This window comes from Scomber scombrus, chromosome 15 (genome assembly GCF_963691925.1).
Source record: "Scomber scombrus chromosome 15, fScoSco1.1, whole genome shotgun sequence".
Taxonomy (NCBI): Eukaryota; Metazoa; Chordata; class Actinopteri; order Scombriformes; family Scombridae; genus Scomber; species Scomber scombrus.
This window is the reverse complement of record NC_084984.1, coordinates 9,565,079-9,579,809: the sequence shown is the minus strand read 5'-3', so window position 1 is coordinate 9,579,809 and position 14,731 is coordinate 9,565,079. Positions and strand designations below refer to the sequence as shown.

Below are 14,731 nucleotides of genomic sequence, written 5' to 3'. Positions count from 1 at the left end.
TTGGCAATATTTACCCTTACGTAACTGCCACTGCTTTTCAAACCCTGAAACCGTTTTTCTTTCTGCTGTTTGTGCGAAGTCTGAAGCCAAGAAGATACACAAAGTAAACCGAAAGTAAATAATATGCATGAAAATTCTGTTGCGTGTCTTCCCACTGGATCTCTCTCCACATCCAAACATCTGTCTCCTGACTCAGTCATGACAGGTCAGCGAGCTCTCGCAACTCAGAGGACTCATACTGAAATGGCAGAAACCAAAGAAACACAAAGTTCGCCTCTCTCTATCGCGGCAGAGGGAAAGATCTTCTCACAAGATGCTTCAGACAGACATGGGGACAAATGCAGAGAGAAGTGAGCCAGAGAGGCTCTTGGCAGTCTGAGGAAGGAGGCTGCATCCTGACGGACATGTGAGGGAGGCTTAAAATCCCATTAGAGCCGATCAAAATTCAAAGGGAAGCATAGCCTGCCCTCAGCCTACAATCTATTCCTGTCAGCACTGAGTAGATAGCCAGAGATGGGCTAAATCGAGACAGTCTATTTTGGTAGGAGAAGAGTGTGGGGATGGAAAGAAAACAGCACTGGAGGGAGGGGGGAGTTGGAAATGAGGGACTAAAGAAAGAGGGGGGAATGATAGAAAAATAGACAGGGGTGGGGAGGAGAGAATAGCCTTAAACTTGTTTCCTTTTGTAGAGAGATAGTGGCCTCTTGTAAGTAGTGTGTGTTTGTTTCTCAGGGGGAATTCCAGTATATACAGACACCTTTTCTGAAGCAGTGAGCTGTGGATGACTAAACCAAATCTCCTCATGCGGATGCATCACCACCAGCTTTTGTCATTCAGCCTCGTTAATCGATTGAGGAGGTTGTTAGAATGCAAGGGGTCTCGCTATTATGGAGCACTGGAGCTCGCACACAATTATGCTTACAACCGGGAGTGTGAACACACTTGTACACCACACTGAGGTAGTTTCTATGCCACTGGTCAAACTGAATGAAACAAATTCTTACAAAATCAACACAGTAGGAGCAGTCAGCCATAATGGGAGGAGTTTTTTTTTTTTTGTACAAACAACTACTCTGAAAAGATCCACAGGATACAAAATTGTGTCTTTTCACTTCCTCGCTGTGGGAATGGCAGGTGTGTGTGTTTGTAAAACTGCTGAAGACTTGACTCAACTAGCACAGTTCCTCTGCCCTGTCAAACCCAGATTCACTGTTTGCTCTGAGATCATCCGGCCGCCTTGTCTCCTCTTCCTCTCTCTCTCTTTCCCTTCTCATGTTTGCTCCTGTTTCCTCACATCGACTGAGACTAAAGAGATTAGCCGAGGGAGATGAAACGACTACGCCTCTGCCAGGCACTACGCAACCCTTCCCAATTTTGAGACTTTCTCTCAAGTCTTTCTCCCACTGCCATCAGTTCATTCCTGACTCCCTTTAATCACACTCCACTCCACTGAGTCACTGCACGGCCCCTCTGCTAAAGAGTTGTGCTTCTAAATTAAAGACAAGGCCTTTGCTTTAGTGAAAAGAGATGAGGGTGGGTGGTGAAGAGAGTGGGGGGATTGCGGGGGCAGGAAGGCCAGTCAATATTCATCTCACAAAGCTAATTACATTTGACTTGGCAACCAAATCCTACACGCGCGCGCCTGCCTTCTAAAATGCTCATGTGTTTGCATTCACACATCGTAGGCACAGAGAGTGAGAGTTCACCCCCAAAAAGAAGAGGTTGACACAAAAAAACAGTCTCTTACTTCCCGTGTGTTTGAAAGCAGGGGCAGCACAAACAGCAGGTGGACTAGCAATGCTGGGAGACGCACTTTAAAACCAGACCATGAAACTTTTGAAAGAAAGAACCCACAATGGTCCCCTTACAAAGGGAAAGTTTTCCTGCTGTAAACTTACTTAAATCTGATGTGACCACTCACTAGCTAGTCGCTTGATAGATATCTAATTGTTTCCCATGCATTGATTTAGTTGAGGCGACCCGCCACAATATCAACATTGACTGCCACGTATTGATTTTCTACTTTTTTACTATTCAAAATGGGTAAAATCTTATTTAAATGACCTGCTGTCTCTCTCTCTCTCTCTTTCTCTCTCTCTCTCTCTCTCTCTCTCTCTCTCACTCTCTCTCTCTCGCTCTCTCTCTCTCTTTCAAAACAACAGTGACAGCAGATCGTCTGTGTAGACCCTAGTCTGTGTAGACCCTCCTCTCTGTACACACTCTAAATCAAAACATGATCATGCGTGGGAAGCATTGTAATTGGCTTTTCACTGAAGGGAAGCTGTCTGGCCGAAATCCTGCTGCTGTATGCACTCATGATGCAAACATAACATGTCGTAATATTGTTATATGTAATATTATATGATACACTAATATTACCTTAAAAGTTATGCTGTTATTATCATGAACAATTTAATATGGCACACTCCTCTGTGCCATTTGTAACCACTTTGGCTGCTGTTCATCATAAGTTACTTTAAAGAGTAATGCCATGCTAGAGTTTTGGCCCCTGTGGGTTGAAAGCATGGATGTATTAAAGAGAACCACAGATACCACATATTCCACTGATACGGCATACGTCTGGTTTCCCCCACTCCCGCTCACATAAATAGGGAAAATAGTTAAAGTCAAATAATTCAATCATGCATCTATTTAAACTTTCCAAATGTTTTTGGATCAAATTCTGATAATATAAAAAGTCAGACATTTCGCCAGGGGGTTGTAAGATTCAGAGAGATTTATACATTATTTTATGGTCGCTCCTTTTCCAATTATGTGTATGGAAAACATGTTTTTTGCCCATCACAGACATTACAGACCTGGATGTTGTAATTACATGGTTTGGCCATTATATCAAATTGTGACCAAAATGTACTCAAGATGACACCCAGCTGTGAGATAGGAAGATACGTCACTGCTGGCCAAACAGTGGAAAAAGCATGTTGTCACTACTAATTGGCCAGATTATTAGACCGGGTGGAGTTACTCTAGAAGCCCCAACTGTAAAGATGCCAAGACGCAGTGAAAACGAACGCAATGTCATCCACCGGTCAGTGTAATAACGCAAGTCTATTCATAGTAACATCTCTCTAGTCACTGTCAGCAGAGATTATTTTAAACACACATGACAAATTAATAAGTCAGAGGTTGTTTTTTATAGATCGCTCCTGCCTTTCTACCAGACTCTCCAGTTTACATAGTCACAGGGGACTCAGCGAAATACAAGGATATGCTATACAATAGGCTGAGAGCAACAACTCATTTATTATTGATGCACGGCTTTCTTTGGTAACACAAGGGAACTTAATATATAAACACATACACAAACCCAGCATGTATGCATCGACATGTGAGCACACGCTCAGATGTAAACAAGTACTAATGACGCACTGTGTGTATTTTTAAATCGGAACATCACATAAATAGATGCCTGATAACAGATCTCGATTTGATGTAAAAACAACAGTCTTGTGTGTATTTCCACAGAGATTATGTTTTTCTTGTAATAATCAAAAGCTTCTGCCTGCCTATACCTGCTCGATCTGTTTTATGCCTGCTGTGTATCAGCCTGATGAGCGTGTTTACTTTACAACCATATTGATTTGTCAGTATGGGAAATAACAGGTGCTACATGCACTCTCAGCCCATTCACACAGGAGCACAGACTCATAAACTGTCTGGCTTTGTCTCTGTTCTACAGACCTACTTTTGGAGATGAGTTTGGTTTGCGTAAAATATATCTTCCTGACAGCAGGGGGTTCCTCTGATTTTACACACACACACACACACACACACACACACACACACACACACACACACACACACACACACACACACACACATCACACTTACAAATACACACTTAAAAGAACAGATAAAACAGATACAAACATCTACACTAAAGGAATTAAAGCAACATAAAAGTTTTGAAAAATAACGTGAGGATTTCCCAAATGCATCTAAAAGAAGTTTAGGCCTAAAAACTGATGCATTTTCTCAGAGGATAAATGCACGTTATGGCTTTTAAGTAGCTCAAGACAAAAAAATCACACATTTCGTCTTTACATATTCACTCATCCTGGGTTAAGAGCCTTGTCATGTCTGAACTAAGCTAGTCTAGTGAGTCACACTTAGATTATAGAACCACCCGGGCTGTCTTATCCGGCTCTTTGCTCGCTTCCGGAGAAAAACGCTAGCCTACTGGGACAACGAGAGGGGAAAATGATTACATGATCCCCATAGTAGCACTGCTGCTATAGCTTCATGGAAGAAAAAAAACACATCAAGGTTGTCTATGATATGATAGTGTGAATAAAAATGAGGGAAGTGGAGGCAGGATGAAAGAGAAAGGCTAATAAGCTTATAAGTACAAGAAAACGTTGATTTGAGGAACTCTCTTGTCCGTTCTAATAGACTCTGAGCTCTACACCGCACAATAATAATCAGCTGTCTATTCAGATTAATCAAAGGCAGCAACGTCAACACAAACATACGCTACTATTCAGCAAAGAAGGCCACACAAACCGCAGCTCTTTTCTCCTTCTACAAAACACATCCCTGCATTGCTATCCCTAACGTCACACAGGTCGTGATCCGGTGTCCAGCCAGGATGTGAGTCACTATATTCTCAATGCAAATTTCATCTGACAGCAGCACAAACATTGTTATTGTGTGTGTGTTCGTGTGTGTGTGATTACTGTGTTATTGTCCGGATTTCTGTGAAGATGGTTTTAAGTCCTAAATACATCATGGAACAGTCACCACAAGGCTGAAGATAGTGTGTGTGTGTGTGTGTGTGTGTGTGTGTGTGTGTGTGTGTGTGTGTGTGTGTGTGTGTGTGTGTGTGTGTGTGTGTGTGTGTTTTTTTTTTTCTGGTCTTCAAAACACATGTGACGTTATGTTTTCATCTTACCCTGATCCTCCTCATGGCTGCCACGATTTCCATCCGGCTGTTGGGCCTGGGCACGTCCAGACATCCAACATACTGCAGTAAACAAACACAGACAACCCATGTGAAGAACGTCAGAGACATTGTCCCATACTACACCTGCATGATTAAATTACATATAATAAACTTAAAGATATTGTTTTCATCAGTCGCTCCACAGCTCTTTTCACTAGTGCTACAGCTTTAAACAGATATTTACATAAATAACACAAATTTTCCTGTTTTGGTCTATAAAATGTCAGAAAATGATTGGAAATGATGATCAATGCTTCCCAAAGCCCAAAGGGATGTTGTCAAATGTCTTGTCTTATCCAAACCAACAGTCACCAATCCAAAGATACTCAGTTTACTATGGCTTATGACTAAAGAAACCAGAAAATATTCATAAAATATTATATTATAATCATTTGAGGTGCTGGAACAAGAGAATGTGAACTTTTTCCTTTAAAAATCACAAAAAAATCAATTATCAATATAGCTACTGGTTCATTTTCAGTTGACTGACTAATCATTACAGCAGTACTGCTGTAATCAATCATATTAATAGAGTGTACAGCTTATTCAACTCCATTCACATTCACTTAAGTGTCCCTAGAGCAAAATGAAGGAGAAACTTTTTTAACACAAAGTGTTTGTCATTGGTGATGCTCAGCCAACGAACTATACAAGAAATACGAGAACATAACATAGATTGAGGTGAGCTGCTTTAAAGACGCCAAGCAGATACAGGATATACAGCCGAGTAAATAAAACACAAGTAGCCTTGTGCTTCAACTTTGGACCGGTGACACTCCCATGTTTTAACCCTTTTTGTCACTGTGCTCTTATGTTGTTGTTTTGTTCCAAATGAATCAGCAGTTAATCAATGCAGTGCAAATCATCAAAAACAAACCTAAGATTAGGTTAGAGACTTGCGTGTGTGATACTTTTAAACATTAACTTAACACCTGCTGATTTACTCTGATTTTTGATTGGAATATATGTTATGTTTATTTTACTGTGTTCATGTTTTACAATGTTTTATTCCATCCTTGTTTGTTTTATTTGTTATTGTTTTTGAATTGCACTAACCTGTAGGAAAGGTGCTACACAAATAAGGTTTGACTGATTTACAGCTGAAAAATAGAAGACAGAACATTAATTGAGATCTACTTCAATAATCATGTAATTGAATCATTGTTGAAGCAAAAATAAGCAATATTTCCTGGTTCCAGTTCCTAGAATCTGCAACTTTTGTTCTGTTTTATATTTTATAAACTGAATAAATTTGGCTTCTGAAATGTTGGTTGGACAAAGGGCATTTTAATAGGGCTGTAACTAACTACTTTCATTGTCAATTAATCTACCAGTAAGTGCCTCGATTCATTGATTATTCATGTGGTTCAGTAAATTGTGAAAAACGTCCATCAGCTCATGTTCACTCTTCAAAATGTCTTGTTTTGTCCAACAAACAATCCAAAACTGTCATCATCCTGTTTGTCCACACAATATATCTGTAGTTTTGCTTTTTCAGTGTATTCTGTATTATTGCATGTGGATGGGATCCCTCCTCTGTTGCTCTTCTTGAGACTTCTTCCTTTTTTCTTTTTTTTTTTTACCCCTTAGAAGTTTTTTTAAGGGAGTTTTTCCCTTATTCAGAACAGAATATGTACTGTACAGATTGTAAAGCCCCCTGAGGCAAATTTGTGATTTGTGACACTGAGCTATACAAATACAACAGCTTTGACTTGAGTATTACAATAGAGGAGTATTAAGCATATAAAACACATTTGGGAAGCTGCAGCCAGTTAATTTTGGTTCAAAAATATTGCTTGAACAATTAATTGATTAGCAAAATCATATCCAATTAATTTACTTGACTAATCATTTAAAGCACTACTTGTTCCAGCTCTACATTTTGATGTCATTATCAGATGTAAGAAATCGTGACAGGCATTGTAAACTATTTTCTAACATTTTACAGATAAAACTTTTTCACATCAAGGACCCCTAAACATAAATTAGACCACAAACCCCCATTTGATAGGATTTTTGCTTTTAGATATTTTGTTACATAAAGTGTATGAAACCTATGCCCAAAAATAGTCATACACCCTGTCACTGTGTTACTTATGGATGGAACAAAGTACTCCCATTTTTGCTTGTGACCCCCTGGAACCCCCTCAAGGACCCCTTAGGACCCACTTTGAGAACCACTAAATTATTCAATGAATTGGTTTGAGGAAAATCTGAAAATACACTCAGTTCTGTTCACTTATTAGGCAACAAAAATATGGACCACTGTAGTAAACTGTGTCTTCACATATTTCCTCTCTGAGTAAATAAACTGCAAATCTATATACTTGCAGCTCTAAAACCACATGCGCCGTGTGTTCAAACTTCATGCTGGATCCCAGTTGAAAGGGTCCAGTGCACCTGCCACTCCGCTCCAAAGAAACACAATACAGCCTAATGCAGCCGCCAACGGACTGTAAAACGACACTGTGTCAAGATTAGGAGGGAAAAGTCTTTAGTTCACCTTGGCTTGGAAAGAAATCCCGTGCTGGTAAGCCTCCTCATTGTGGAGCGGCACCCTCGAGTCCCCCACATCATCCACCAGGTTGTACCTGTTCCTAGCGGGCATCGCGGGCTCCCAGCAAACACCCCGACACGGTAAACACTATTCAACAACCACACACGCACAGATGTCTGCTGGGTTAGAAGCGCTAAAATCCCCTGAGTGTGTACGGCGAGGCTCCAAGTGTGAGCTCCCAGTGGTAGCGCAGTCCATTGTTGTTGCTTCCAGCCTCAAAGGTCCCGTCCTCAGCAGAGGGACAGATTTTGGGGGCCCCCCCTTCTCCTGTGACAATATACCAGTAAAGAGAGAGAGAGAGACACTCCAGGATTTCCTTCCACTTCTCTTAAATCACAGGATCGTGGACAGTGTGCGTCTTTTCCAAAGCCACCGGGGACATCCAGTGTAAGCAGCGGTGCTACTCTCCGCAGGTAATGTTGGTCGCTGAAGGTATTTTTATTTATTTTTAATCCCGTCCTGTTGGTGGCTGCGATGCCCTCTCTCTCTCTCTCTCTCTCTCTCTCGCTCTCTCTCTCTCTCTCTCTCGCTCTCTCTCTCTCTCTCTCTCTCTCTCTCTCTCTCTCTCTCTCTCTCTCTCTCTCTCTCCACAAAGCACAAAACACCCTCATTGGAGCAAAGTTCCCAAGCATGATGCAACCCGGAGCAGGGAGGGAGGCAGGTCCTCCCCTCTGGAGATAAAATACACTTGTTCCTCGGAAGTTTGGGAGAAATTCAGCAGAAAATTACAGAAACCCAAAACTTCAGCTGTAGCCAATAGAACATATTCAATTATTCTAAGTAGTCTACCAGCAGTGATGGAGTATTCCTATTTTCTGCAACTTATGGTCTGTAGGGTACTTCACTAAAATAAAAAGATAGGTTCACAATTTTTCAAGTGTGTCTTAAAATAGCTGCCATTATGTCCATATGACCACTGAATGAAGTTTTCCTCTCTGTAATCATTCCTCCTGTTCATACTGACTATTAAAAGATCCCTAACCCATTATACACTTTCAATGTAAGTGATGGGGGTGATTTTGTGCAAAAAATGCATTTAAAAGGTGATGTGAAGCTTATATGGGGCGTCAGAAGTCTGAGTTAGTCACATAAAGTGCCTATCTGCCACATTTAAAGTCTTTTTTTTTCTTTTTTCTTTTTTTTTCTTTTTTAGCAAATTCAAATTCCCTCTGAGTTTCCCCTGACACTGTTTCTTTGCTGGGCTGCAGTACAAGTAGTATCAAAAAGAGGGACTTTGGCACTAAAGAGACTTAAAAAAAAAAAAAGTTATCTACTTGATTTGACTCATTTGAATGGCTGAAGCTTCATATTAGCTTCTGATGAACTTTTAAATACATTTTAGCACAGAAGGATGACTGTGGATTTTGTCTTCCTTCACTAATGGTTAACATAAACAGTATGTTATACATTTCACAAAAACAGTTAAATGGCCTTCACCTTGGCCCGCTACATCCTAAAAACCACCCGTCATAAATTCTACATCAATGAAGTGTACACATTTTCAGAAATATTAGGAACACTTTTCAATACAATGCACTCCAGTACAATACCACTGGCTATAACCTCAATAATAAATATTAGAAAGACTTGTCAACAAAAACTGAAAATGTATAGGCTTCATAGAAGTAGCATTTATGACAGAGCTGTTGTATTGGATTGCAAAGGTGTTCCTAATAAAGTGGTCAGTGAATGTATGTCTGCAGATAATAATGCATCAATAAAACCTATCTAATAATATAATGATACACTGACAGGGGCCATACTGCATATGACTTTGATCTTTGTTTTTTAATGCAAAACTTTGACTTGTAATTGAGTGTTTTTTTAATTGTGGTGTTACTGTTTTTTTCTTGATAAGCTAAGCACTTGATCCACCACTGTTTCTCTCCAAAAAAGGTCTTAATCAATTAGAACAAACATTGTCTGACTGAAACAACTTATTATTCTTTTGTTTCCTTTAAATCTAGGCTACATCTTTTTCATATTGTTTCATGCAGTGTTTCCACTGGAGGCCATGAGCCTCGGGTTGTTTTTCTCAACATAAAAGACCTCTCTCAGGTTTTATTTTGCTCCTCATAACATCATTACTGAGTCAGGAAGCTGATCAAATGGAAAAGATTCATCGCACAGTCAAACCTGCCGTGCTTGTTTTTTATCGTCCTTGGAGTTTTCCCACTGGAGCCCGATGAGTCTATTAGGAGATAACAAGACTTCAGTGACTTAACAGCCATTAGTACCTGCGTGACAAATTGTCCTGATGACTGTAAAATGACACATCAGTTTAGACAAATGGCTGTTTGCTCATAAAGTGGAAAATGATGGAGTGTTAGTTGGCATGATGCTCTTTAACACAGAGCTTCCACTCAGCAAACACAGCTGTTATCATCCTTTCACCGCTTATCATGTTGTTGTCATATTACAGCTGCCAACAATGTTAATGATCATGCATGTTCAGGCCAATACTAAACCTGTAATTGCAGCATCAGAGGTTTACTTTGCATAAAAAGAGCACCCTTCATTACACCTATGCTAATACTAGTACTATCACATAATTGATTGAATACTTGGCTTAAATACTCAACTACAAAACATATTGCTGAAATACTACAATTGCGCCCTCTGTTGGTTACTCACTATAAGTAACTGAGAAGCTACAATTTCCTTACAATTTACAATGTGTTTTAAAATTAACAGTGCATACAAAATGTGTATTTTTAAAGTATATAGCATATGGTCCTTATATAACCTTACAGTTCAGTAGAAGCAGGTGAGCTAAATCCATGAAAATCAACAGGAGGAGGCCACAACTAAATCCCACTAATCTGCACCCAAAGGGCAAGATAATACATTTGAAAGATAAGCTTTACAGGTGAGTGAAAATCCCCCCTGCCAAGACAATGAGGCTAATGCTGGCCTAATACAATTTTAATTAAATGGTGAGAGGTGGTGATTATTAATTTGGATTAATTTATTAAAAAGGCATTAACCACTAGCAAAAAAACAACCTTCAGCCTCACTGATGAGGCATGAGTTTAATAGTTTAACACTGCTTGCTTTGATGGATACAATCTGATTTGATTTTATGCCACACATAGAGTGTGATTTACACATCTGTCCATGTGGAAGCAGAGCATGAAATTATTATATGGTGTAAAAAAGATCCAGTTGCAGCACATTTCATGGAACTTAATCATCCGGTTTATTCCCTTAAATAAACAGAACTTGAAAAGGAATCTTTAAATCAAACAGGTAGGATGTAGAGACTTTGGTACTGAAGAGGGAAGCATTTTCTAATTTGGGCAGTTTAAGCCAAAGACAGTTAAATAAGGAACTCAACTCAAAGCCATATTTGTAGTCCAGCCCACTGGGTTATGTTTGATTATCTAAGAACAGGATTTTTGTGGGGAGTAGAAAACTAGTTTAAGTCTTATTTTTCAAGTCTGACTTAAAACAACAGTCAGGTGGCCATTTGAAGATTGAAACAGGGTTTGCTTGCTGTGACCACTCCTCCTGTTCATACTGATCATTAGAAGATTGTCAAATGTGCTCACCGTCTAAATCTACAGTCCTCATTTTGAGCAAAAATGCATTTAAAAGTGAATCTGATGATTATATGAGGCTCCAGCTGTCTTAGTTAGTCAAATTAAGTGGATATTTGCCACAGTAACAGTCTTTTTATTAAAAAATCCCTCTTTGTGTCTCAACGGACAGTATTTTCTTGTCCAGCTGCACAGGAGGGATCATAACAAAAAGAGGGAATCTGGCACTTCAAATACTTAAAACGTGTAAAGATGTTGACAAGATTTGACTAATTTGGACGACAGAGGCTACATATTAGCTTCCAATAAACTTTTAAGACATTTTTGCACAGAAAGAGACATAATGCACTTACACTTAAGGTGTAACCATAGATTGACTTAAGAACTAGTTTGAGTTATCCATAAATATTGGGCTAAAAGACTGGAGCACTGCAGATTCAACCCTTTTAACCACTAAAGTTCTAAAATGAAAGATTGTATATGGGTAACGTTTTTGTATTTATGTCCATGTATGTTTCTCTTAGGAGTAAATATTGTGTCTTAAAAAACATTATTTTAAAAAGGTGATGTTTCCTTTAACCTTAATATCACTGACAATCTGTAAGTTATATGAATAACCAATGGATGGAAGGAAACTGGAAACAACCTCAGATGTTGTCACACTAATAAAAGGCATAATAGCCATGAATGTTTGGCGAGTAAAGCATCGTGTGATCGATGTTTACTGTTTAATTTTGGATGGATACACTCAATTTGAAAACATTAAATTTATGTCAGAACCAAAATTTGTTATCCACTTTGCTGCACATGAAAAAACAGATAGACTAGGCGGTTTTACGCCCCGCTGGCTGTGTATAATGATGCCACACAGTTCTCTCTATGTTGGAAAACATGTCTAATGATGAGAGACTGACTGTCATTTATCTATTAACACTGCTTGGCAAGAGATTCCCATCTGGCTGTATCGGTGCAACGACACATTCATCTCTCACTGCAGTGAAGTCAGATGGTTTACAGTCTCACCATCTGATTATTACAGCTGCTAGAAAAGAGCCGGCCTGTGGGGAGTAAGACAGTTTGATTTGAAGGAAACATCTGGAGCCATTTTAAAAACACCACCAGTCCATTGGAGCCTGAATGTACAAAATTAAGACAAGACAGTGGAAAGAAAGTTGAAGAAAAAGAAAAGTGAGAGACAGTAAGATTGAGGTTGTGTGGGTTGAAGTGAAGAGGAGGGCTTAGTTGCACATGTCATATGTCAGTCAGTTTGGAAAATGACAAGTATCTAGCGCCCAAAGAGAAGTGACAGAAGTGTCTGCAGAATCTGAAGAAAAGACACGAACAGGTTGACATGACATATTTTGTGCATGATTGAGTGAGGACTGTTTCAAACACTGCAAGAGACAGGATTATTTCCTGTTTCTGTTTTATGCCAAAGGGAAAAAATGTTGGGTAAAAAACTCACACAGATCTAAATACGCCACAATTAATCACAAAACAAAATGATACAATCCAACAAGCAAACAAAATATGGAAACCCAAAAGAATCCTGGGTTTCTGTGATGAAACTGACATCCTGAAATCCTCTTTCAGTCGTTGTTCTTTGATCATTAATAAAAGAAAAAAAAGACAATCCTTGACACCCAGATGTATAAATCTTTAAGAAGATTGTTCAAGTACTCAGACTTATGAAGTCTTACTCCAATTTTTTGGCATGAGTTGGGTATTTCTGTACTATGTTGGGTGGTTTGTTTAAAATAATATGTGATATAATGCATTTATTTTATTTTCATTAGTGTTTTTAGGGCCATCCATGTCACAAGCACTATTTCATGCCACAAATGGGGAGACAAAATAATGATGTGGTTTAATCACAATCACTGAGTTTTATATTAGGTTGAATGTCAATTAGTGGGATATATCATACAATCAGCACTTTGAGGTGCAAGTAACACAACAGAATAAAGCAAGAAAGCTCCAAAGAGGCCACATCTGTGGACATATCGCAGGTACATTGGTTATAAAAAAAAAAGAAGCAAACACCAATCTAATATATTAAAGTCCCCCTGTACTCCAAAATGTGTTGTACGATGATGTATGTACAGTTTGACACTAAAACTGTTTTCACATTCGTCAGCCGAAAGGGTAAATTTGATCTTTCCACGTTAAGCACGTTAAGACATGTAATTATGAGCATGATTTGTGATCACAACTAGCTTGGAACTCATTTGTGATTCAGTATGCGACTTACACAAACGTGACATGGAAACTAGAAACCATCAACACACATACTCAGATTTGGCTCACCAACTTGAAACAAAACATATTCTTACAGATCCTGCATTTTTCTTTGAGGGAGAAACAAGAGATGTCATTATTTTAACCACTTAATACATTTTGTTCAAAACCTTATAGCAGGTAAAAAGCAAGGCTATGAATCACATTGACATTTTAAATTAAAAGCTTACATCATTGATTAATATCACACTGAGGCTTTGTCCTATGTGCACTGGAATTAGATATTATTTGCTTCTTATAAAAGCGTATACAAGTCCACTGTGAGTTTTTGGAAATGCCAGCCTATATTCAGGTCAATGTATCAGTGGGATCAATGATGTACCTTTATCTTTTTAATGATGTTCTGTTGAACATGCTGTGAAATGTTTTTTTTTTTTTCTGTTCCTTTCGTTGGATGTTTGAGCTTCACACTAGAAAGCTGTTTTCACATTTATCTGTTAAGGAAATAAAGTTTCTCTGTACTCTCTTAAACTCTTGAGCTTACGGCATGCTCCAAGTGGCTAGTTCCGGGTCTGACACAAGTGAAGCCAATGTGGAAGTGCCTTAAAATGTCTTGTTCACCGATTGGTTCTACTAAAGGATCCTTTAAGGAGTCGGATGTTCAGTTTTGCGGCTAAGTACATTTTGTTTTAATGGTATCAAGCATGTTTTCACAAGCAAAAGTTATCATTAGCATTATCACAGGTAACCATGGACTGTACATACACCGTGCAAAACCACAGACTGTGGTGCTTTTATGGCTAGCAGCTAGCGTTAGGGTCACCTCAACCCTCTCATCCAAATATAGTCACTTCTCATTACTTCTGGCTCTAAAAATTTAAGATAGCTAGTCAAAATACTAACCTCTAGGCTTCAAAACACAGTCCACAAGCCAATGGGCTAAGTCCATTATTTTGGTGCAGAGTCTATGGCATGTACCTTCAAGCAGGATTTGTGATCTCACAACTTTTGGAGCCACTTGTGGTTCAGTATGCAATTTATACAGGTGTAATATAGATACTTGAAGCCTCCAGTGCACATACACTGGACTTTACAGTAAAGTAGGAGACATCTTGTGTCCAGCAGTTTAACTTTTGAAATGAATATTTGTATATTCATAGATTTAACAAGATAATTGAACATTTGGGGTAAAACTATATCAGATACAATGTGTTATTCCAAGCAGATTCTTGTTTATCTTAAAACAACTACTTTTCAATATCAGAAACTGGACCATCTGTAAGTTAACTGAACCCTTATCATGCGTTTAGTATTGTGAAAAAGATCACAGCCAATAGCACTCATTTCTAAAAAGTAACTTACTGGCTCCATGTCCCTGTGAAACTGTCCAAGTAAAGCTTTAACCCCACAAAACATAAGAAGCAAACACCAGTG

At 38.9% G+C, this 14,731-nt stretch overlaps 1 protein-coding gene across 1 annotated transcript in view; it reads right to left on the bottom strand.

Moving 5' to 3' along the window:
* si:dkey-34e4.1 (carboxyl-terminal PDZ ligand of neuronal nitric oxide synthase protein) overlaps window positions 1–7,993 on the bottom strand; it is a 56,834-nt gene extending 48,841 nt beyond the window's left edge. The window contains exons 1-2 of the mRNA XM_062435290.1: window positions 7,467–7,993; window positions 4,913–4,984 (exon numbers count right to left, since the gene is read on the bottom strand). Coding sequence (XP_062291274.1) covers window positions 4,913–4,984; window positions 7,467–7,571 — 177 coding nt within the window. The 5' untranslated portion in view covers window positions 7,572–7,993. The remainder of the gene's footprint in view (window positions 1–4,912; window positions 4,985–7,466) is intronic.
* Window positions 7,994–14,731: the final 6,738 nt, after the last annotated feature.